The 26664-nt window shown below is 39.8% G+C and overlaps 1 protein-coding gene across 3 annotated transcripts in view; it reads right to left on the bottom strand.

Annotated features, from left to right (window-relative positions):
- AR (androgen receptor) overlaps positions 1-26664 on the bottom strand; it is a 166713-nt gene that overhangs the window by 52707 nt on the left and 87342 nt on the right. For all 3 annotated transcript variants that reach the window (XM_023198439.1, XM_023198441.1, XM_023198440.1), the window contains exon 2: positions 18244-18395. In XM_023198439.1, the coding sequence (XP_023054207.1) occupies positions 18244-18395 (152 nt within the window). The remainder of the gene's footprint in view (positions 1-18243; positions 18396-26664) is intronic.

A 26664-nucleotide genomic window follows, 5' to 3' on the forward strand; every position in this document is an offset into this window, starting at 1 on the left:
AGAAGGATATTCCATGCTCGTGAATTTCAAGAATCGATATTGTTAAAATGTCCACACTACCTGAAGCTATCTACAGATTCAATGCAATTTATATCAAAATATCAATGACATTCTTCACATAAATAGAAAAAATAATCCTAAAATGTATATAGAACCACAAGAGGCCCAGGATAGGCAAAGCTATCTTGAGGAAAAAGAACCAAGCAAAACTGGGAGAATCACATTATCTGACTTCAAATTATACTACAGAGCTATTGTAACCAAAACAACATGGTATTCATATAAAAGCAAACACATAGACCAATGGAACAGAACAGAGAACCCAGAAACAAGTCCGTACATCTACAGTGAACTTATTTTCAACAAAGGTGCCAAGAATGTATATTAGAGAATGGATAGTCTCTTCAAAAGATGGTGCTGGAAAAACTGGATATCCATATGCAGAAGGAAACTAGAGCCCTATCTCTCAGCAAATACAAAAATAAAATCAAAACATATTAAAGACTTAAATCTAAGACATCAATCCATGAAACGACTTCGAGAAAACATTGGGGAAACTCTCCAGAATATTAATCTGGCCAAAAATTTCTTGGGTAATACCACACCAGCACAGGCAACTAAAAATGGACAAATGAGGTCACATCAAGTTAAAAAGCTTCTGCACAGCAAAGGATTCAATCAACAAAGTGAAGAGACAACGCACAGAATGAGAGAAACTATTTGCAAACTACCCATCTGATCAAGTATTAATAACTAGGGTATATAAGGAGCTCAAGTAACTCTGTAGGAAAAAAGAAATCTAACAATCTGATCAAAAAATGGGCAAAAGATCTGGGTAGACATCTCTCAAAATAAAACATACAAATGACAAACAGATATATGACAAAGTCCTCAACCTCACTGATCATCAGAGAAGTGCACATCAAAACAACAATGAGATCTCATTTCACCACAGTTAAAATGGCTTTCATCCAAAGAACAGGAAGTAATGAATGCTGGTGAGGATGTGGAGAAAAGAGTATCTTCATACACTGTTGGTGGATATGTAAGTCAGTAAAATCGTTATGGAGAATAGATTTGAGGTTCCACAAAATACTAAAAATAGAGCTATCATATGACCCAGCAATCCCACTGCTGGGTATACACCCTAAAGAAAGAAAATCAGCATATTGAAGAGATATCTGCATTCCCACATTTATTGCAGCACTATTCACAATAGCCAATATTTGGAAGCAACTCTTGTCCATCAACAGGCAAATGGATGAAGAAAATGGGGTACATACGTACAATAAAGTACTATTCAGCCATAAAAAAGAAAGAGATCCTGTCATTTGCAATAACATGGATGGAACTAGAAGACATTACATTACGTGAAATAAGCCAGGCACAGAAAGACAAACTTGGCATTTTCTCACATATTTGTGGGAACTAAAACTTAAAACAATTGAGCGCATAGACATAGAGAGTGGAATGATGGTTATCAGAGGCTGGGAAGGGTAGTGGGAGGGGAGGAAGTGGGATGGCTACTGGGTACAAAAATATAGTTAGAATGAACAAGATCTAGTATTTCATAGCTCAACAGGGTGACTGCAGTCAACAATAACTTATTGTCCATCTTAAAATAACTAAAAGAATATAATTGGATTGTTTGTATCACAAAGAAAGGATAAATACTTGTGGTAAGGGATACCCCATTGACACTGGTGATTATTACACACTGTATGCTTGTATCAAAATGCCTCAGGTACCTCATACATATATACACCTACTTTGTACCTACAAAAATAAAAAAAAAATTTAAAATTACCCAGAAAAAAATTCTGAAACTAGTCAGAGAAAGGCTTATCTGCAGGATCCATTTTTGCACATATTCCACGGTGTGAGTCAGCAAACTCTGGAATTATATTTTCTAGAACAGTGAGGGCCTCCTTGAGGCAATATACTGATCATAGTCTGCTCCCAAAATGGGTCAGGTCATTCACTGATATTACTAGCAACAAGGGTGTCAAATGCTCACAGCATCATAAAAGGGCTTGTCAGTTGAGAGTGATCTTTGTGTTATTGGATATGCGTGTACATGGGTGGCATTTCTCTAGGACCCCATAGGAGCATAGCAGATGGGTTAATGAACAAGAAAGAAGTGCTACCAAGTGAAGATTGGGCCAAGTTGACATGACTAAAAGAGAGTCAGCCACCTTATGGGAAGGTGTCTAATGCCCGAAGAAAGCTCTTCATTGTTTTTTTTCTGCGATTCCAAGGAATATAATCCTATTTTTATTTTCTATATTGGACTTCTAGTTTGTTCTCCCTCAGTATTTACTAATGGGCATTTTGATGAATGAGAGTTCATTTCTATTATGTTCTAAGAACCCAAGGAATGTGATCTGTACTTATACTCAGGGTTGAGACGGAAAAGAACAGTGGGTGGTAACACTAGAAACCAAAGTAAGAGAAATTGAGTCTCAATGGGGACAAGGAACTCTGAGGGACAGAACTGGAAAATACTATCTGACTTCCTAGACAGACCCACTGTCCCTCAACCCCACAGCATTCTATTTTCTATTCTAACATAGGAGACCTTTCTTTTTCATATGTAATTTATAGTTCTGTAATGATGTTGGAGTCTCTACCCAAAAAAGAAAATCGGAGCATCTGGAAGCCACAATACCCAAACCATCTCAGTGAAATCGACCAACTAGTAAATACAGCCGCCTATCTCCCTCCAATTCCCCATATACACCTACTATTCTTAAAGGTTTGGGTATCACACAGCAGACAAAGCTAGCCTCTACTCCACATCAGCAGTTACAATTCTGTATGATGACTGGTGTGAACCTACTTGTATATACTGAATCTGCCATGCTGCCCTGAGTTTTCCTGCCTCTGCTGGTTTTCTGATTTCCAAACCCCTCATGGTTTTCTAACTACTGGTTGCCCAGAACTCACACATCTCTCCCTAGTTTTTAAGTGATCTCATTGGGTGTGGTGGTGTGCACTTGTAGTCCCAGCTACTCAGGAGGCTGAGGTTGGAGGATTGCTTGAGTTCAGGAGTTTGAGGGTGTAGTACACTATGATCACACCCGTGAAGAGCTGCATACTCCAGCCTGGGCAACATAGCAAGACGCTGTCTATGAAGAATAAAATAAAGTGATTTCACTGCTTCTGTTGTGCCCATAGCCAAACACAATTCCAAGTTAAATGGATAAAACTTATTCATTTCTCTCTACTATCCCTTCCTCTGCTTCTCTTTTCCCTTTCTGTTCTTTCATCTAAACAAATACTCAGTGCTTTCATTTGACCTCTGGCTCCTCAAAGCCTGCAGTTTTCATGCTGTATCTAAGCCTTCCTATTCTAGATAAGCATTTTCTCTTCAGAACTTCTCTTGAATTCTGTATCCCCTATAAAATATAATATTGGTGATTCCATTCCTCCACAGTCTTGCTAATGGACATACTGACAGTCTAATGCTCAACACTATTTCCTGATTATGGCTGAATGTGCCCCAGGAGGCAAAATCTTCCAAAACAATTCCACATATGATGGGAGTTTCAGACACTGTGAGACAGCATCAGTAGCAAGATATCTTCAGGTAGAGGGCCTTTTCATAAATTCTTAAGTCATAACACATGATTGGTTATCTGTGATACACATGCTCCAATTTCCAACCCCTGTTTTGACCCTGAATTTCCAATGGTGGAAATGGATGCTAGGGAAATTTAAAAAGAAAAAAAATGTACATGAATACAACCTAAGTGTGTGGAAACAATCTAAACCTCCAATAATATAGAGGCATGAGGACAACCGAGCAAAACAGTGACTCTATGACTCTATAAATTATATGCACGCACGAGGGCCAGACCTAAAGGAAATGAAGACAAGTTTTAAGCATTTGCTGTGTTAGCGTGGTGGACTTAAAAATAAAGTCATTAGCAGAAAGTGTAAACCTCCAGATAGGTGACGTATTTTCACATACTTAAGAATTAAGGTTGAAGCCCACCAGACACAATGCACTCCGGTAGAGGTTTTCAATGTGTTTAAAGTAAAATCATGGTTTCAGCCAAGTGAATCTTTGTCTGAAGAGCTCTGTCTAGTGGAGGAAAGAGAATTGTAAGTACATTACTGAAAGATAAAGCAGGAAGTGGTAAGAACCACAGAGAGACACCCATGAAGTGATGTGGGAGTACAGGAGGTGGCGAGGTACCTTTCGATGGGGTGGATGCTTCAGGTAGGAGGAGGCATTCGAGTGAGGCCTTGAAGGAAGGTAGGACTTAAGAATATGGAAATGTAGAGAAAAAGTACCTGAGGCAGAAGAGATAGCCTGAGTAAAGGTAAGGATAGGGGAAAGTGTGGGTGTGCTTTGAGATAAAGGAATAATTTAACTATATTGTAATACAGTCCCTGAAATATCCTGGTATCCTTGGGTGGGAAACAAGCACTAATCTTCCATTGTCGGGATGGAATAAAAAATGAAAATCTATCAACCAAACTGAAATAAAATGAGCAAACACTGTTCTGTTTGGGCTTTGATTTAAATCAATTAGTTGTTCTATAATTCTCAATAACACTGTTTTTTGGGGGGCTTTGATTTAAACCAATCAACTGCTACAGTGATCTCTCTCTCATTTTCCACTTATCTCTTATGATACTTACCACAGCAGTCTTTAATTTTTGTTTTCACACAGATATCTCCTACTAAGCTTTAAGATCTTTGAGAGAAGGACTATGTTTCATTCATCACTGACAATGAGTTCTTAACCTCAAGCAGAAGGGCTGCAATATACCTGTCCACTGTGTGCTGTCATTTGCTCCCACTGGACTGAAGCTATGCTTTACTCATTTCTCTCTCCCTGGTACCCAGCACGAGGCCTGACATAAAACAGATGCTTGATGTTTGTTGAACTGAGGTGAATTAGGTGTATTCCTGTTCTCTTAGTCTTCTGTGCCTCAGTTTCCATATTTGTAAAATCAGGGTAGTAGTTAAGTGTATCTACTAGCTTATAGAGTTGTTGTGAGGATTAAGTATGCACTTAGTATAGTACTTAACACATGGAAAATGTTTGGTAACATTAGGTACTATGATTATCATCACCATTATTATTGTTTTTGTTGTTGTTAAAGCTTCCAAACCTGCTGATAGGGACAGGCCCCACTACTATGCCAGCCTGGGTTAGGATTGTTTCCATGCCTGGGGATGAGGAGGCTCTGCGTATAGATTTTTTCTCTGCCATGTCCCATCACATTGTATCTGCCGCAGGTAGATACTCTTTGCAGTGCTAAAGCTGCAACTGACCTTGGAAGGCAAGTCCACCAGACTGAAATCTCCTTGAGGACACGGCTAGCTCACATTTGTCTGTGGATGTATACAAGGCCTGACACCATACATGCTTGTTGAAAAAATAAATGAGTGAAAAGCACTCACCTTCAGCCCTTTTCCCTGCCATTGGACTATGAGAATACAAATGCTTATAGTCTGGAGTTCTCCCTAGCTAGGGGACAGGGCCCAGAACCCAGGGAGCTCTGTGCTGCCACCTTGCCATCACTCTAGCCAACTTTCTTTAGTTTTGGGTACTTGGGGATGGACTCATCTGTAAGGCTTCAAAACTATCCATGTCCAAAAATAATTACTATCAAATTATCTGTATAAATAGCAACAGACAAGTTATTTAATCCACATTAGCATTTCTACAGTGACATAATCGGAGCATTGGAAATGTGCTGTAATTTGATGAGGGACTGATTTCTCATTTGTGCACTAGGAAGTACTGTTATCAGTGTTTGGTTCATTTTATTTTCAAAAGTCTATCGCCATGCTAGGGAATTTCAAGTTGCCTTATCTCATGTTATCCTTATGAATCCTCTGGGGGTGGTCATCATTATTCCTATTTTATAGTTAAAAAAACTAAGCCTTTGGGAGTGGTATCGTTTTCCCAAGGTCACACTACTAATGGATATTAGACCTAAGATCAAGTTTTTTACCTTTATATCAATAGAATTCTTGAGTAGAGAGCACTTGAATATCTCAGTAGTGCTCACTAGGTAGGTGGGAAATTACTCCATACCTCCATATCCCTTTTTTTTGTTTCCTATATCTATCTCTGTTCCCATGGAACAATAATTTGAACTTAAACTTGCTGGCTAGTCATTGTCAAGTTGCAAAAGAGACAAAGAAAACTCTTTCCAAGTGACACAGGCTACAGAGGAGTTTTGGAGGAGTTAAAGAGGCTACACAGGTGGGATGGCAGAAGAAGCTATGCAAAAAAGCGGGAAGTAGGAGGCTTTTAGTTATAAACAACACAAATGAAGAACCAACCCCTTCTGTATTCTGAAGCTGAGCAGAGTTAGGAGACCTCAAGGACAGGATGTCTACTTACTGATGGGCCCTGAGGGCTCTTGGCAGGGTGCTATCCCCCTCTCTTCAGATGGAGCTTTGGACAAGATCTGAAGTTGATTCAGGTAGAAGTCAGAGATAAGCAGTATGTACTTGCTGGTTTTGGTTGGCTGCTTTTTAAAAGGATCAGAACTGTAGAGTGGGTGAAGACAGAGGGATGTAAAGCTAACCTATAGGAAGCAGAATGAGTACCAGTACAGTGCCATAGTTTCATTTTAAACAAAACAGAGTCATAGGCCAGACCGAAGTATTACCTTGTTTTTGAAAGAAATGTCCTCCTCCCCCACAGAGACAAGCAAGACAATACCACTATAACCAAATCACATTCCTCCAAGAGGTCCATAGCACTAGGAATGTAGGAAACGGCATGCTAGATAAAAGATAATCCAGCTTAGTTTTAAAAAATATTCATCCAGCTTCAGGAAAGGGAGTTTTAAAAATTATTTACACAGGTGCTGGCTCAGGTTTCTATTGAATCTGGCCTCAGCATACTTTAAGACACACCTCTGGCTGGACAAGGGAAACCAATGGCTGGAAAATACGGAGAATAATTTATGACCTTGCTAGCTCTTCTCCTGGACAGTGGCTTAGGAGTTGAATTTGCTGAGGAGGTCAGACTTATCTTGTTGGGGGCACAGAGAGCTCTGACACCTTCAAGACCAAAGTCTGGAAGTCAGGAGAGGCAAAGAACACGTGCCGGCTGGGCTGGCTGGGGAATGTTACTCACAGCATAAGGGGAGGTAAAAAGTAAAGAGGAAGAAATTGACCTTTGTTATATTCTCATACAGATGCTGATGGCCTTTCTGGTCCCTAATTAAGTAACTCTAAAGTGAAGTGAAATCTTACACCAACCCAAGGTCTCCTTTACCTGGGGAATACCACAGATACCTACTGTGGTAGGTATTTGTTCTTTCTGCCTACTCAGGGACCCCTGCAAGTATATGCGTGTCTATGACCAAGACTCACTCTAGGAAAAGGATACAAAACTTACTGAGTACCAGGAGCTTTATTACACATCATTTAGTTCTTACAATAGTTCTGTGACATATTATTATCCTTGTAGAGGCATTCAATATAATTTGCTCGAGGTCACATATGTATTAAGTCTTACAACTAAAGATTGAAATTCGGTCTGCCTGTTTCCCAAAGAACTATGCATACAAAGTGAACCATTGGCCAATGCATGAATGTGGATTATCTGTAAAATTTTAGAAATTTACTACTAAAATTATTTGTTAACGATTTATATTGTTATATATTTATTTTTAAAATCTTCAAGATCATTTAATACAACCATGTTACTGCTCCAATGGAGATTTTAATGTACAAAGAGGGAACTAGACATGCTTAAGGCCAGGTGGTAAGTCAGTAGCAGAGCCAGAGCCCCAATCTGGTGCTCTTGTACTGCATCTTGTTACACTACCTGAATAGTAACCTTCCGAAAATCCCGGACACCAGCCTAGGGCAGCTATGGACAGCTCAGCATGGGGAGGGAGCAAGGTACAAAGAGTCAACTGAAGGCCTGTCAAGCAGCTTGCTGCATCTGATGAGATTCCCCACAATGACTTCGAGATTCCATAATGCTCCCCAAACAAGCCTCCCGCTTTCACATCACCTTGTCTTTGCTCAACTTGTTCCCTCCTCCTGAAGTTCTCTTTCTACCTTTTTGTATCTGGCAAATTCTTATCCATCCCTCAAGATCCAGATTAACCCTTAACTCCTCTGTGAAGCCTTCCTAAACTTTCCAGGTAAAATAAATCCCTCTCTCATACTATCTGCTCAGGGGATTATGTGCCTACTTTTAGTACAGCAGTAATCTCACTCTTTCATGTTATATTCACCACATAGCCACTGACTATTTGTATGACTTTGGGCAAATCACTCAACTCTTTTGTGTCTCGGTTCCCTCATTTGTAAATTGAGGGTACACAGATTGAATAAGAAAATGCCTACAAAGCATCTAATGCATATTGACTGCTCAATAAACAGTTTTAGCTGTTATTTCATGTCTCTTTTCCCAGTGCCTGGTATAGGTCTCATGTACACAGTAGGCACTGACTGTTGAATAAACGTATGTTATGTGGGGAAAATGCCAGGCATTAAATAGCCATGTTGGATATCACTGTAGTCAGAATACTCCCTTATGGATCTATAAAATCCTTACCAAAGACAAGACCAGTATTCTCTAATCTTCTGTGGGTTATAGAGCCTCTGAGATCCATGTAAAAGCTATGAATACACTCCCTAAAAAAGTTTATACATGCACATACACACAAAACAACCTTGCAACAATCCTTACACCAAGAATTCTCTTACAGAGTCCTCTCACTACGGAATACCTTTATTACTCATTAACTTACTAGGGGGAAGACATACAGTTACAGAAGATAGTCTCACATAATGGCAAAGGCAGAGAGGACTATCAGGGACTAAGCTCCTTCTGGGAACCAAGGGCCATAAATGCTTACTATGCTGCCTCACATAATTCTTGAGAATTGCAAGGTAATGACCTCTGTGACTCTGCTAATTAGCTGTGAAGCAGGAGGGTCTCTCAGGCAGAAAACTAGAAATGGCAGGGAGGCTCTCACTTCTGCCATTTATATGCTATAGAAACCCAGTAAAGTAATTTCCTCTCTCTGAGCCTCACTTTCCTTTTCCATGAAATGGTTTGACCAGATTTTTTGATTTCCAAGTTCCCTTCCTTCAAGTTTTAGTGTTTAAAGATCCTGCAGTTTTGAACACTGCAAATCTTTTAAGTATCTTCATGAAATAACCTGTGACTGAGTCAACCATCCTGTAAGTAAATGAGCTTGTGACCTATAGGAATGTGCTTCTGTAACTTAAGGAACTGTTAGAAGTCCATGGTCTTCAGGGCCCACATCCAGATACCACAATGAAATGAAGGTCCATCCACACAATGATGTGACTCAGGAGAGGAAGGAAAAACAGAATTTTAAAACCCTAATATAGGAAAACAAGTTGCTGCCTCTATGACTTTTTAATTCTATCCTGAAAGACAATATTCTCTATTTTCTGACATCGAGGAGGAGGGAAATGGATTTCTCTTGCTACTGGCCCCATCGAAAACACTCTGTGGCATGCTCTGCTGAGAAGGTTCAAACCAAAGAGCCAAGGAACCATGAATCTACATGTATATCCATACATCCTGTCTAAGCTCTTTCTTTAGCTTGGTCATAAGGAGCAAAATTCTCATGAGCACAGGTGTTAAGTTGTGCTTCCTGTTTTATAGTTGTGTGACAACAGTGAATTAAGAGCGACCATGCTGGGTCTCATCAGAATCAGAACTTCCCCCTGAAGCATATAAGTTGGTAGAAGGACTATGACCGACATGTCCCTCACACATCTAATGAAGAGAGTTGCTGATGAACTACCAGCTGTTTTAAGTGCTTGGCGTTTTCTTAGGAAGACAAGCTCCCTGTGATGTTAGCGATACTTGGTGGTTTCTTGGTTACTCCCCACAGTACTTAACATCTTTCTTAATTCCTTCTCTCATATTTCACTCTGCTGTTGCTCTTCATTGCTGCCTTTCTTGTTGCCTAGGCATAGTACTTGGTTTCTATGTTGGCTTATTTGAGAAGCTGCTGTGATGGAACAGAGTGAATGCTGCCTTTGACCCCAGAAGACCTGGGTTCAAATTCCAGATATATTATTTACTACCTGTTGATGAACTGGCAAAGCCTCAGTTTACTCATATGGAAAACCAAGAGAATAACCTCTCACTCTGTACCAAGATAGTTGCAAAGTTCAAATGTATAGTAGATAGGGTGGCCTTTCATCCACTGAAGAGCTTTAAAGATTGTCACATTTTCACGCCTGTAATCCCAGCACTTTGGGAGGCTGAGGTGGGTGGATCACGAAGTCAAGAGTTCGAGACAAGCCTGGCCTATATGGTGAAACCCTGTCTCTACTGAAAATAAAAAAAAAAAAAAAAAAAAGAAAAAATAGCTAGGTGTGGTGGTGCACCCCTGTAGTCCCAGCTGTTCGGGAGGGTGAAGCAGGAGAATCGCATGAACCTGGGAGGTGGAGCTTGCAGTGAGCTGAGATCGTGCCACTGCACTCCAGTCTGGGCGACAGACAGAGCAAGACTCCGTCTCAAAAAATAATGCCACTTATATGATCAATAAACTATAACCTCCTGGAAGCAAGCCCTGTATCTTGAGTATGTCAGCCCAATATCCTACATGTAGTAAGCACTCCGTAAATATTTGCTGACTGAATGCATGAGGATATTACTACCAGGCCTGTTCTCATGAGGTGCTCTGCAGAGATAGGCATTAGTCTAGACAGGAGGAATAGTGATTTCACTGGAGTGCCTAAGTAGTCACAACACAGCCTGGGAGCAAAGGGACTGAGAATTCTAAACCTTGTTCCCTTTATCAAGAGTCATTCACCTCCAAATCTCAGTTCAATTTTCTCAGGTTTGTAGGTACAAAGCTCACTAGCATCTGCACAAGGCTGAAAGCAGCTGCCTAGCTATGAAGAGACAGGGAAGGAAGATGAAAATCTGAAAAACAGTTTCCAGAAGCACTCACACATGGCTACTATAACTGAAGATATTGCTGGTTTACAATGATGACTTCTCGCAGAATTCAGTTATTTTGAGGAGCAGTTTGCTCCTTGCTGTGGGTCTAGAATCCAGATAATTAATACGTAATTTCTATCTCTGAAGAGAGAGTGAGTCTGACACTTATCCTCATAATAGCAGTCAACTGCAAAAATGAACTACCAGAGTTTGATAGTCACCCAGAAATTCCCTTAAAGGACTGAAGACGCTTCTGGCTACAGAATATGGAGAGGCACATACAAAATTGATAAGGGTTACTATAGCCTTGTAGTGTAGTTTGAAGTCAGGTAACTTGATACCTCCAGCTTTATTCTTTTTGCTTAGAATTGTCTAGGGTATATGGGCTCTTTTTGGTTCCATATGAAATTTAAAGTAGTATTTTCTAATTCTGTGAAGAAAGTCAATGGTAGCTTAATGGGTATAGCATTGAATCTATAATTTACTTTGGGCAGTATGGCAATTGTCACAATATTGATTCTTCCTATCCATGAGCATGGAATGTTTTTCCATTTGTTTGTGTCCTCTCTTATTGCCTTGAGCAGTGGTCTGTAGTTCTCCTTGAAGAGGTCCTTCACATCCCTTGTAAGTTGTATTCCTAGGTATTTTATTCTCTTTGTAGCAATTGTGAATGGGCAAATTCTTCATGACTAAAATACCAAAAGTAATGGCAACAAAAGCCAAAATGAAATCTAATTAAACTAAAGAGCTTCTGCATAGCAAAAGAAACTAGCATCAGAGTGAACAACCAACCCACAGAATGAGAGAAATTTTTGCAATCTGTCCATCTGACAAAGGGCTAATATCCAGAATCTACAAGGAACTTAAACACATTTACAAGAAAAAAACAACCACATCAGAAAATGGGTGAAGGATATGAACAGGCACTTCTCAAAAGAAGACATTTATGCGGCCAGCAAACATATGAAAAAAAAGCTCATCATCACTGGTCATTAGAGAAATGCAAATCAAAAACACAATGAGATGCCATGTCATGCCAGTTAGAATGGCGATCATTAAGATGTCAGGAAACAACAGATGCTGGAGAGGATGTGAAGAAATAGGAATGCTTTTACATTGGTGGTGGGGGTGTAAATTAGTTCAACCATTATGAAAGACAGTGTGGAGATTCCTTAAGGATCTAGAACCTGAAATACCATTTGACCCAGCAATCCCATTACTGGGTATACATCCAAAGGATTATAAATCATTCTTCTATAAAGATACATGCATACGTAGGTTTATTGCAGTACTATTCACAATAGCACAGACTTGGAACTAACCGAAATGCCCATCAATGATAGACTGGATAAAGAAAATGTGGCACATATGTACCATGGAATACTATGCAGCCATCAAAAAAGATGAGTTCACATCCTTTTCAGGGACATGGATGAGGCTGGAAACCATCATTCTCAGGAAACAAACACAGGAACAGAAAACCAAACACTGCATATTCTCACTCACAAGTGGGAGTTGAACAATGAGAACACATGGACACAGGGAGGGGAACATCACACACTGGGCTAGGGGAGGGATAGCATTAGAAGAAATACCTAATGCAGATGACAGGTTGTTGGTTTCAGCACACCACCACGGCACGTGTATACCTATATAAGAAACCTGCACATTCTGAACATGTATCACAGAAGTTAAATATAATAAATTAAAAAATAATAATAAAGGACTAGGAAATTGGTAAGGCATGGTAGCAGAAAGCAATGGACTCAAAAGATCTTGCAAGTGACAAAGGTTATGTAAGCATTGCAGATATTTACATAATGGTGCAAGTACTATGGCAACTTCTTATTAATCCCTGTTTCATAAAATGAACAGGCTATAAATAAGCAGGCACAGCGCCACTACGAAGCAGCAATGGCAAATTCTTGGCATGGCTCCGGAATTGGGCACTGACAGAGACTTGGGTGGGCACCAACTGCAATGAGTTACAGAGCTAAATTATTTCTTCTGCAAGCCTGTGGTCTAGTCGTGTTATGGGGAGGCCCAGAATTAAGCCAGTGAGTGTGCGAAGACAGAATCATGAGGTAATATATGGCAGATCCACAACCCAGCTGGCTTCCTGGGATCTACTTTCTATGAGACACACAATTTTTCCATGACACTTGTTACCAGAGAGTCCCCAAAGCGCTTCCTTTTTGCCATCTGGAATATATGTGTCATCCAGAAAAGTTCTTTCTTATGTAGTTCATAGTTATCCACACATTTAAAGCACAGAAGTCTAGAAAATGCTTGAAATATTTTCAGTTTCTCCTCTTGGTATTGCAAGGAGGAGTGATCTACTAGATCATTAAAACAAAATAGTATCCTCTTCTAGCATTTCTAGACATTTAGTTTTTCTCCTGTTTAGTAAAAAAGGTCAGGGACAAGAAGCCACTAGGCCAGGCATTCTGTGCTAACAAGATGTGCAAACTTTGACTGGCCTACTGAGAAAAAAATTTTAAATTAGATAATCTAGAGAGCTACTAAGATACCAAGAGATGGGAAAACATAAAACCTTTGCAGATTTATAAGTACAGAAGTGATTATCTAAAGCAGAGGTCAACAAACTGCAGCCCATAAACCAAATCCACTCTACCATCTGTTTTTGTGAGGCCCAATGAGCTAAGAATGATTTCTAAATTTTTAAATGGTTAAAAAGAAAAATAATATTAAATGATATGTGAAAATTAAGTGAAATTCAAATTTCAGTGCCCATAAAGTTTTATTGGAACACAGCTACTTCCATTAGTTCAAGTATTATCCATGGCTGCTTTCATCCTACAAAGGCAGAGCTGAGTAGTTGACACAGAGACCATATGATCTACAAAGCCTAAAATATTTACTACATGGCCCTTTACAAAAAGTTAACCAACCCCTAAATCTAAAGTCTGTCTGCGACTTTTAAGAAAACCAGAGACAGAAACATGAGAGGAGTTTTGTGAAAAGATCTCTAGGACTCGCAAAGTCAGGATCAGTCAACTCCTTGGCCAAAGATACCTGATGAAGGCTCTGTTGAAGCTGCAAGCAGATCCTTTTAGCACAGTTAATTTGCCTCTGGGAAATGTTACTCGAAAAGTCAGGGAGTGAAGGGGACACTGATATGCACCAAAAACTCTCTGCTAGACTCCAAACTAGAGGTAACATTCAATTCCATATGAGTTGAGGTGGGAAAGAATGGATTTAAAGGACAGAAAGAGTTCAATGAGGGTTCACTTGCATTTCTTCCCTAACAAAAACCTGGGGTGAGAGAGAGAATCAAAGCCATACTTACATAAAATTTGCCAAAGAAACTAAATTGGGACCTATTGTAAACATCAGTGAGGATGGTGTAATTCTTTGCGTTCAGAATGTAAACTACAGTTTCAATTTTATGATGTGTACCAAACAGCACTCCATGTGTACAAAACAAATGGACATATAATCTCCAACGTTTTACTAGAAAATATCTGAAAAATAGTAAATTCTTGAGCACATAATGCACATGATGGATTAATCAACCCTCTTTGAAACATAATGAGGTAGAGATGGGGATTCATATCCTGATTTTCCAGATGAGAAAATAGAAAAGAAAGGAAGTTACCCAGCAATGATCACAAGGTAAAAATCTCAGAGTCCTGAATTTTAACCCACTCCATACATAGTATACTCTCTCAGCTGGCTCTATCCCCATCTGAAGATTGCTTCTTTAATTGATTAGGATCTTGGATTAGTCATCTTCTAGGAAAGCAAGACCAAAAACATAGGCAGGTATAAATACATGTGAGTTTGCTGAAATTATGATGATTATGTTTGTAATTTGTAGAACGATCACAAAATGTCTAACCTGGAAGCACATTTTGAAATATCTAGTTCAAGTCCGTTGTTTTACAGTCAAGAAAAACTGAGGTTCAAAAGGGGAAATTTCTTATCCAAGACTATACAACTAAAACCTCTCTGAGCCCTTACCTCTGTTTATGGGTAATTGCTTTACTTTGACTTCCTGGTCTCTTAGCATTCAAAATGCCTTCCCTTTCACCACCCCACTCATCCTACCCACACCATAAACCAACTATTTCCCTACATGCCTGTTTCTAACCCAGAGTTCATCCTACCAAGCACTGCCCCCCAACACAGACTTAGACCAACTTTCTCTCTGCCCTCACTCCCCACCCTCCCCCCACACACTATGACCAAGTTTCTGTCAACCATAATTTGGTCATTTTACCCTCATGGCTTAGTAGCATTATTTTTTCTCACCAGACCCTTTTTTCTATGCAGACCTTTCCCTGCCCAGCTTCACCCTTACCCCAGTTCTCCAATATTACTGACAAGGAGAAAATGTAGGACTCCCCATTCCCACTCTTTCTCAACAACAAAACCTGGCCAGATTACAACTGACTCTGTGCTGAGCCCTGCATCAATGACAGCCTAAAAGTCCCATGTATTATAAACCATCAAAGCTAGAAATATATTTCTGTAAGTCCCATGTATTATAAACCATCAAAGCTAGAAATATATTTCTGTCTGAGATGCCAGGCTTTTAAGTCCTGTACTTGTGCCCATTCCAGAGATTTCTGAAACTATGAATTAAGTGATAATCATGAGTCTGAATACATAGTCTGAGTTAACTGACTACAACAAGCAAATAAGGAAGAGAAAGATTTCTGTTTCTACTCTCTCTAAGACAGGTGTAATTTGATGTTTCAACAAGCCAGATTGAGAACCACCTCCAGAAAGGCCATATGGGTGAAAAAGATGCACTGTAAAAATGGAAAAAGATAATCAAATCAATAAATGTTCTCTTTGGGTAATAAGACAGCCCCCTGCCTTCAAATAGGGATAACTACGGCAGTAAAATCAATCCAACAACTTTACAGATGTGGGGAGAAAGAAAACACCAGTATTTTTTTTTTTGCTTTATTTAGGTGTGTGTGTGTGTGTGTGTGTGTGTGTGTGTGTGTGTGTGTGTGTGTGTTTTCTAAACCACCTTCTCCTACCTTCAAAGGGCTCAGGACTGAAATTTATGGTCCATATTTCAAAATAACCAAGGGGTTCAGAAGGTACCCTTTTCCTGGTTTTGCAAGGAATCCATTGCTGATTTTTCATATTTCAAGCAGGCAAGAGCATTTGGCCCCTTGAGCTCAGAGAGTTTCCCTAACTTAAGAGACTCTAGGGTGTAGAGCATTTTGAAACCTTGCTGGATTTCTGTATGTTCTGTGAGTTGGGTGATTCCCTCCCCACAACCTCATTGCTTTCTTCCCTGTTCTCAAATGGCACAGGATCCACCTCATGGCAGAGCTCCTCCCAGGCAGCCCTACCAGCTGCCCTTCTGCCTGTCTCCATCCTTCAGCTCTAACTTCTGCAGAAAGCTCCCATGTAGGATGTATGATATGACAGTAAAATCTTCCCTTTCACAATGTGATTGAGCATTTCCTCTGTTTTCTGAAAATAACAATTTGGTGACCCAGATTTGTAAAACCCAGAGACAGCATCAAGTATAATCTAATCTATCTGACTATTGAATTTGCTTGTTTGTTCACTTGAACTCCTTTCCCATCTGATATGGCTGCTATTACTGTGGTGCCTGGGCTTGCTGACACACTACCTCTAGATGACTGTCCTGTTTCATTCTCTGCTCTATAGAGAGGGCCCACTGGGTGAGAGGGTATGGGGAAGTGCCAGGGTCTCACTGGGGAAGTTGGGGTGGTCTGAGGTCTCTGGAGCCCCTCCTCACTTCCTTTTCTGACAGCCATCCTTTCATGAGTACTCTGAAGAAAGGAAGGCACTGCTCTCAGGTTCTTTAGGCTCTGCTCTAGGCCTCACTGCCCAGACCTAGACACTAGGGCCCTGGGCTTCATGCTCGCCCAGCATAAACAGTAGCAATGGGTCATTTGGGGGTATGAGCTGAACATGGGGCATGTTTTTAGTAATACCAAATGATAGCTGCCTTCTTGTGGGCCCCGAGGACTGGAAGTAAACAACATAGTAGCTTCTGTTTTATAGATATTTCTGCCACCCAGCCAAAATGATGAATTAACACTCATCATTGTGATTGACTATCATCGAGGAGGTCAGTTAAAGGGCATTCTCTTTCTACCTTTTCTCTAGATGCTTCAAACTCTCTGGTGCTTCCTCCATCCTCTGATGAGTATCAGTACATTTGCGGTGAATGGTGTGGACTACATACCTATCTTTAAGATTGTTCTCAAGGTTTATAGCTCTTATAGAAGGAAAGGTTCTCTGTTCTGGTTCTGACGTGGAACTCAACACTTCCAGCCAGTGAGAGGAAAGAGAAAGGCCTTGGCAGGAAGTACCTCTTTGGGGAAAGTCGGGGCAGAGGTGAATACTGGCGTTTGACAACGGGTCTGGTTCCAGAGCACAGCATATCTCGCTAGGGGCTCCTCATCAATGTCCATTTGAGAAGAAAGCCCTCAATACAGGGTGGAGAGTGAAGTGGATAAGCAGGAAGCTTAAGCCCTGGGTGGTTATAGGAAGAGACATTACCATATATAAGAGGCCTGAAAATGGGAGTTTCTACTGCAGAATGTAGGCTGAGCACCTCTAGGGGTTGAGCAGACATGAGTTGTTCTAAGCTAAATAAAACTAAGGAGCTAGGGCTTGAGCCAATTTAGCCAGATATAAGATGCTACCTTAGATTAAGATTAGGGACTAATGGACAGGCTTTGAGGTCAGGTCTCTGGAGAGGAGAATAAATGTGTTTCTTCACTCTGAGTTCTTACCTACCTAGGAACTATTAACGCAAAGACAGGTCCCAAGGAGGCAGCAACAGTAGGGAGCAGGTGCAGAGACTGATAGTCTGCTGAAGAGTGAGAACACTCTCTTTCTGGGGCCGAAGCCAGGAAGCCTTTGCTAAGGAACTGTCTCATATTCATCCCAAGGAACAGGCTGGGGATTCAGTTGGGGTTTCTCCACTTCTAACCTCTATAATAAGGACAAATTTTTCCTTTACTAGCCAGCAGAGTAGAAAACAAGAAGGGAGGAAATTAAATCTTTTCAAATCATTAATTTTTCTTTCATTTCTAGGACCTACTGAGCCCCAAGCCCCAGCTGGGACCACCTTCACTGCCTACATTGCCTGTACAAACAAGGCTGCTGAAACCAGGGAACTAGCAAGTACAAAAATTTGCTTCCTTAGGCTCCTAAGTTATTTGATAGGGCCTTGTCAATGACTCTGTTTCTGAGATGATAAAATCCTGGGCCCTGAAAGGTTAGTATCTCTCTCTGGAAGGTAAAGGAGAAAGGGAAACAGAAGTGCATGTGCATGTCCCTTTACCTTCAGCGGCTCTTTTGAAGAAGACCTTGCAGCTTCCACATGTGAGAGCTCCATAGTGACACCCAGAAGCTTCATCTCCACAGATCAGGCAGGTCTTCTGGGGTGGAAAGTAATAGTCAATGGGCAAAACATGGTCCCTGGCAGTCTCCAAACTGGAAAGACACAAAAAAACCAATGCAACACATGTCATTGAATGGCAAAAATAGGCAAGTGAAGTCTGAGGTCTTCAGGATTAACCTGCATGCATAAACTACTATTATTTGATGCTCAAGTGAGTTAGTGTGAAGCTGAATTTTCTGAGACTTCTCCTAAAGATGGCGGTCATAGGGTGTGACTGAGCCTTTTTGGATCTTGCCAAAGGATTAGGGAAGTTCTCTGGGATTAGCCAATCTCATAGTCTATGTCTATAAGAGGGAGCAATGAAGGTAGGAAACCTGAGGTTAAGATATCTAACTTAAGGTGGTGTTCAGGCAACATTTTCAGACTAATTAAATGATATGAACCCAGCTTTGTGACTTTACCTCATCCAAAGGGAGAACTATAACAAAACCAGACCAAATATCAAAGGAATTTGGTGTTCCTTAATTTAGCTCCTCGAGCCTCAAATCTCATCTATAAAATAGGGATAATATCTCCCATCCTATTGAGCTGCTGCTGTGAGTCGTAATATAAATCAGCTAATGGATAAAATGTCCTTGGAATAAATACACAAGGATCGTGATTAGTATTATCATACAAGTCTTATTCTTTTTTCCCCCATTTCTTCACTTTCCTTAGGTGTTTCTCTAGATCACATGGACATCTGCCAGATTTCATTCCACAACATAAAGTACCAAGTATAATTCCTATGCCTGAGGCTTCTGTTGAAAAAATGATGCACGGTGATCCTGGACATCTTTTAGGCTACTATCATCAAAATACTTGGCCACTAAGGGACTCATAAGTTCTTTGGGCAAGGATGGAGCTTCAGAAGTCACCTTGTTTAACTGCCTTTCTCCAAGAACATCTGTGTCCAAGCTCTTTCAGGTGGATATGAAAGAGAAGAGCCAGAAAGAAAATCCTAAAACCTTCATGGAAGGTTAATTCTCAGTCTCCTATAGTAAAAAATTCAAGTTTGAACAAAATGGAACGTTGTTTTCACTACCCAAAGGTCAACTTTTGTCTTTCCTATGTCTTATGCCTAAGCATTAAACAAAACTCAAGTGGCATTCTGGGTTAATCTGCCTCAGAGAGATGACAACTGCCCATGCTATCATTCACAAGAGCACAACTGCTGTATTTTATGAGTACTTCTTCCTTACTAAGGAATGAAGGAAAATGAGCCCTAATGGGAGCCTTTTTGCTGTGTCAGGTGATTTCAACACTTAACAATAACTCTGTGAAGACAAACTTATTTTCTCATTTTAATATCCATTGTACAGATGAAAGAAGTAAGACTTGGAGAGAAGTTCAGAATAATTTGACTCCAAGTCCATTACAGTTTCCATTACCCTATTGTCTTCTCACTATTCACCTTTACTTTCCACCAATGGCCCTTTCATTCAAATGCTCAGCACAGTCATCAGAATAAAAAAAATAAAAACATGAAAAGTTATCCTCCTCTCAGCCCCAAGTGAACAGCTCTGGCAGGACAAGAACAAAGAAAACTTTCACTCACTTTACAAGCACTTTACCAGCAAGACACAAATATCAGCCTTTATTCAAGTCCCAAGTACAACAGAAAGCAATCAAAAAGTTCTACTGATTTGCACACTCAGTGGCTTGATATCATGGCCTATCTTCACTCCCCACAAGCCTTCCTTTCCCTACCCTAACTAGAAAGCCAGCAAGAACACTTCCAACAAACCAAGGCTAGCAAGGCCATAAGTTCCACAGGGAAAGAGCTTACTTCCAATATACAATTCAGCTAAATGCTAAGATCATAATTCCTTCGGCTAAAAATGTCATTTCCTTGGGTAAAAACTGTGCCCCCTTCCTCAGTCCTGAATGAAACATGGAGAAGAAATAGAAAATTTTCCCAAGTACCTGTCTCCTTTCTCCACCTTTTGACTTCTGTTACTAACACAAACAGTCCAAATAAAATCAGAACAACGTGTATTTAGGCACTCTATGTGCCAGGCCATATCATATATATCATCTCATTTAATTCTTCCAACAACCTAGCAGGTAGCTCTGTATCATCCCTATATCACAGAAGAGGAAACTGATGCTCAGAACAATTAAGTGAACTTGTTCAAGGTCACGCATCTATTAATAATAAGTGGCAATGCCAGGATTCCATCCTGGGTGAGTCTGACTCCAAAGTGTAGATTCTTAACCACTGACAAACCATGTTGTTCTACTGAAGGTTAAGATTAGTTAGATTGATTCAACTCAACTCTTAGCATCTAGCCCTATGGACCAGGCACAGGGGTAGATGCTGGGGATATAGTGGTGATCGAGATATTTCTTTGGCCCTAAAAAAATACTATTTGTTAGAGAAGAAAGACGGGAAGTAAATGATTATAAAATAAGATAGTAAATGATATAAGAAAGCAGAGTGAAGACTGCTACAGATGAGGATGTACTTCAAAGATGGGATTGTTATTTGAAAGACACAAATGTATGTATGGGGAAAGGAGATGATAATGATGATGCTGATGATGATAATGATTATTATTATTAGATAATTACAAATAAATATCAGATAAACAGTCTATTTTGTAGATAGACCACTAGCCAAACTAATAAAGAAGAAAAGAGAGAAGAATCATAGATGCAATAAAAAATGATAAAGGGGATATCACCACTCATCCCACAGAAATATAAATTACCATCAGAGAATACTATAAACACCTCTGGGGCACATAAAATAGAAAATCTGGAAGAAATAGAAAAATTCCTGAACACATATACCCTCCCAAGCCTAAAGCAGGAAGAAGTCAAATCCCTGAATAGACCAATAACAATTTCTGAAACTGAGGCAGTAATTAATAGCCTACCAACCAAAAAATGTCTAGGACCAGATGGATTCACAGCCGAATTCTACCAGGGGTACAAAGAGGAGCTGGTACCACTCCTTCTGAAACTATTCCAAACAACAGAAAAAGAAGGAACCCTCCCTAATTCATTTTATGGGCCAGCATCATCCTGATACCAAAACCTGGCAGAGACACAATAAAAAAAGAAAATGTCAGGACAATAACCCTGATGAACATCAATGTGAAAATCCTCAATAAAATACTGGCAAACCAAATCCAGCAGCACATCAAAAAGCTTATCCACCATGATCAAGTGGGTTTCATCCCTGGGATGCAAGGCTGGTTCAACATACACAAATCAGTAAACATAATCCATCACATCAACAGAACCAATGACAAAAGCCATGTGATTATCTCAATAGATGCAGAAAAGGCCATTGACAAAATTCAACACCCCTTCATGCTAAAACTCTCAATAAACTAGGTATTAATGAAATATATCTCAAAATAAGACGAGCTATTTATGACACACCCACACCCAATATCATACTGAATGGGCAAAAACTGGAAGCATTCCCTTTGAAAACCAGCACAAGACAAGGATGCCGTCTCTCACCACTCCTATTCAACATAGTATTGGAAGTTCCAGCCAGGGCAATCAGGCAAGAGAAATCAATAAAGGGTATTCAAATAGGAAAACAGGAAGTCAAATTGTCTCTGTTTGCAGATGACATGATTGTATATTCAGAAAACCCCATCATCTCAGTCCAAAATCACCTTAAGCTGATAAGCAACTTCAGCAAAGTCTCAGGATACAAAATCAGTGTGTGAAAATCACAAGCATACCTATACACCAATAACAGACAAACAGAGAACCAAGTCATGAGTGAACTCCCATTCACAATTGCTGCAAACAGAATAAAATACGTAGGAATACAACTTACAAGGGATGTGAAGGACCTCTTCAAGGAGAATTGCAAACCACTGCTCAAGTAAATAAGAGAGGACAAAAATAACTGGAAAACCATTCAATGCTGAAGGATAGGAAGAATCATTATCATGAAAATGGCCATACTGCCCAAAGTAATTTACAGATTCAATGCTAATTCCATCAAGCTACCAATGACTTTCTTCACAGAATTAGAAAAAACTACTTTAAATTTCATATGGAACCAATAAAGAGCCCCCATAGCCAAGACAATTCTAAGCAAAAAGAGCAAAGCTGGAGGCATCACGCTACCTGACTTCAAACTATACTACAAGGCTACAGTAACCAAAACAGCATGGTACTGGTACCAAAACAGATATATAGACCAATGGAACAGAACAGAGGTCTCAGAAATAACACCACACATCTACAACCATATGATCTTTGACAAACCTGACAAAAGCAAGCAATGGAGAAAGGATTCCCTCTTTAATAAATGGTGTTGGGAAAACTGGCTAGCCATATGCAGAAAACTGAACCTGGACCCCTTCCTTACACCTTATACAAAAATTAAATCAAGATGAGTCTTAAACGTAAGACCTAAAACCATTAAATCCCTAGAAGAAAACCTAGGTAATACTATTCAAGACATAAGTATGGTCAAAGACTTCATGACCAAAACACCAAAAGCAATGGCAACAAAAGCCAAAATTGACAAATGGAATCTAATTAAACTAAAGAACTTCCGCACGGCAAAATAAACTATCATCAGAGTGAACAGAAAACCCACAGAATGGGAGAAAATTTTTGCAGTCTATCCATCTGACAAAAGGCTAATATCCAGAATGTACAAGGAACTTAAACAAATTTACAAGAAAAAAACAATGCCATCAAAAAGTGGGTGAAGGAAATTAACAGGCACTTCTCAAAAGAAGACATTTATGCAGCCAACAAACATATTAAAAAAAGCTCATCACCACTGGTCATTAGAGAAATGCAAATCAAAACCACAATGAGAGACCATCACATGCCACATGCCACATGCCAGTTAGAATCGTGATCATTAAAAAGTCAGGATACAACAGACGCTGGAGAGGATGTGGAGAAATAGGAACGCTTTTACATTGTTGGTGGGAGTGTAAATTAGTTCAACCATTGTGGAAGACAGTGTGGCAATTCCTCAAGGATCTAGAACTAGAAATACCATTTGACCAAGCAATCCCATTACTGGGTATATAACCAAAGGATTATAAATCATTCTACCATAAAGAGACATATACACTTACGTTTACAGAGACACTATTCACAATAGCAAAGACTTGGAACCAACCCAAATGTACATCAATGATAGATTGGATAAAGGAAATGTGGCACATATACACCATGGAATACTATGCAGCCATATAAAAGGATGAGTTCATGTCCTCTGCAGGGACATGGATGAAGCTGGAAACCATCATTCTCAGCCAACCGACACAAGAAAAGAAAACCAAACACTGCATGTTCTCACTCATAAGTGGGAGCTGAACAATGAGAACACTTGGACACAGGGCAGGGAATATCACACACTGGGGCCAGTGATGAGTGAGGGGCAAGCAGGGGGAATAGCATTAGGAGAAATATCTAATGTAGATGACGGTTGATTGGTGCAGCAAACCACCCTGGCACGTGTATACCTATGTAACAAACCTGTGTATTCTGCACATGTATCCCAGAACTTAAAGTATAATGAAAAACGAAAAAAATTCTCAGATAAACAAAATGGAAACATGCGGTAAACTCATTTTGTAAAGGACTTTTAGGAAATAGAAATGGACTGTTGCCGTTCAATGGCTATAAAGTTTCAGTTAAGCATGAAGAAAAAATTCTAGACATCTGCTGTACAACATTGTGCCTATAGTTAACAATATGGTGTTGTGCCCTTAAATTTTGTTATGAGGGTAGACTTTATTGTGTTATTACTAAAAATGTTTTTTAAAGAAATTGAAATTTTCATCCATGCTAAAGTGAAAATACAGTTAAAATTTTTTCAAAGAATCTAATTGAATTTACAATCAATGAAAGACAAAATATTCATTAGAGTTTTGTTTGTTAGGTATGAGTTTAATAAAGTGCACCTTGAACAAAAATAACTGTAAAGGAGGAAGAGGAAGATAAATAGTGAAGGGGATTCAGAATCTGGACTTTTACTAATTGCAACCCATTTTGACTAGAGACCTGAGATAGTAACTCCTGGCCTCACTAGGACAGTCTCTGCCTCTCCCCGATTCCCCCACTAGGAACATATTTTGGGTAGCACTCCCACTGATCCTGACCTAGTGTGGAAAAATGGCACATTGCAGCTCTGACTCATGAACTAAACTTTGGGCTCTGGAAATGAAAATCCCAAGTGCAGTCCCCCTCTGAGGCTTATATCCTAGAGAAAGTCGGGCACATATGTACCAGGAGGCACATGCAGGAACAGTCATAGCAGTTTTGTTTATAAAAGCATAAAAGATAGACATCAACTGACAGGAGAAAAATAATTATGGCACACATATCCAATAAAATACAATTCAGCAATGAAAAGGAATGGAATCGAGCTACACACAGTTGAATCTCAAATACTAATATTGTGTAAAAGTCATAACTCACAACTGGATACATACAATATGATTCCATTATATAAGTTCAAAAAGAAGCAAAAGCAAACAATATATTATTTGGGAATATACATGTGAAAAGTTATCAAAATGCAAGGGAATATTAAAACCCTAAAATAGGATAGTGGCTACCCCTGAGGGGAGGCTGGGAGTGACGATAAGAGGAAAGAGGATATAAGTAGATTTACGCTCTTATTTAAAAAATATTGACTAAGCTCCTATTATGTGGCCGACACTCTTCTAGGTCCTGGGGATATAGCAGTGAACAAAACAGACAAAAATCCATGCCTTCACAGAGCTTCCATTCTAATAGAGTTGTTGCAATGATGATATTAATGTTGTTGATTCTTTAATCAGGGCTCATAAACATTAATTTTATTGTTATGCCATATAACTTATATATTACATGTATTCTTTGATATTACTAAAACAGCACATAATAAAAGAAAAACTAAAATAAAAACCTCAAAAGTTTTGAATATACTCCTAGATAACATCCTAATTGCAAACACAGGAGAGGTTTGCTTTGAGAACAAGTGCAGAATTTACACGTGACATTGTGTTTTTTTCTTACCTCATGTGTTTTCTTACCTCTTGTGTTTTTTCTTACCTCATGTTCACTTATTATCCTGAGGCAGGGCATTTGGTTTTATGAGTGAGGCAAAAGCAATGCCCCATAGAATGGAAGGTTTCTGAACCAGAACACCACTTGCAATTCTTCAACAATTTCACTATTAATTAAATAAAAGTGGATTACTAGAAGCTGTTGGCCTGCTAATGCAGGCTCAACCTTGGGGAACTTGGGCTTAGGAAACCTTGGCACCCAGCTGAGACCGCCAGGTCTCTCTCTCTCTCTCTCTCTCTCTGACTCCTTTCCTTTTTCTCTCCTCTCCTCTGCTCCTCCCCCTGCCCCCCGACTTTCTTTTCAAAGGAGAACTTGAGGATACTTTGAAGGATCTGATTAATTTAAATAAGCCCCACCAGTGACTGTGGAAGCGGGGTGAAATGCAAAAGTCACAGACCAGTTTCATTTGTTAGCGAGAGGAATGGCAAACCAACAAGGCTTTGGAGCCCACCAGACCTGGGTTGGAATCCTGCCTCTAACACTGAACTTTGGGTGAAATAATTAAGGCTCTCTGTGCTCCATTTGCCTCATTTATAGTTGGAAATATTTTCAACTCTAGACGGCTTTTGTGAGAATTACAATTACATTAAATAACACATGTAAAAGCCCTTGCCTCTGTGCCTGCCACACAGTAGGTACATTGTACGTCTTAGTTGCCTTAATCTTTTGCCTTACCATAAGAAAATGAAATATCTAATATCCTAAAAATAAAAAAGAGCACGTTTCTTGGCTATGCAAAGCTTTTAGAGAAAGGTAAATACATGTGGGGGTTGGGGGTGTAGAGCATAGGGGGTGGGGAGGGAGGGAGAGAGAGAGAAGGGAAGAGACAGAGAGGGCAAGGGTAGACATGTAAACGCATATCTTTCTCATACATACCTACTTTTCTTTTTTCTTTTTTTTCTTTTTTCTTTTTGAGACGGAGTCTCGCTCTGTCACCCGGGCTGGAGTGCTGTGGCCGGATCTCAGCTCACTGCAAGCTCCGCCTCCCGGGTTCAGGCCATTCTCCTGCCTCAGCCTCTCGGGTAGCTGGGACTACAGGCGCCGCTACCTTGCCCGGCTAGTTTTTTTTATTTTTTTATTTTTTTATTATTATACTTTAAGTTCTAGGGTACATGTGCATAACGTGCAGGTTTGCTACATATGTATACATGTGCCATGTTGGTGTGCTGCACCCATCAACTCGTCAGCACCCATCAATTCATCATTTATATCAGGTATAACTCCCCAATGCAATCCCTCCCCCTCCCCCCTCCCCCCTCCCCATGA

Source organism: Piliocolobus tephrosceles, chromosome 12 (assembly GCF_002776525.5).
Source record: "Piliocolobus tephrosceles isolate RC106 chromosome 12, ASM277652v3, whole genome shotgun sequence".
NCBI classification, from domain to species: Eukaryota; Metazoa; Chordata; class Mammalia; order Primates; family Cercopithecidae; genus Piliocolobus; species Piliocolobus tephrosceles.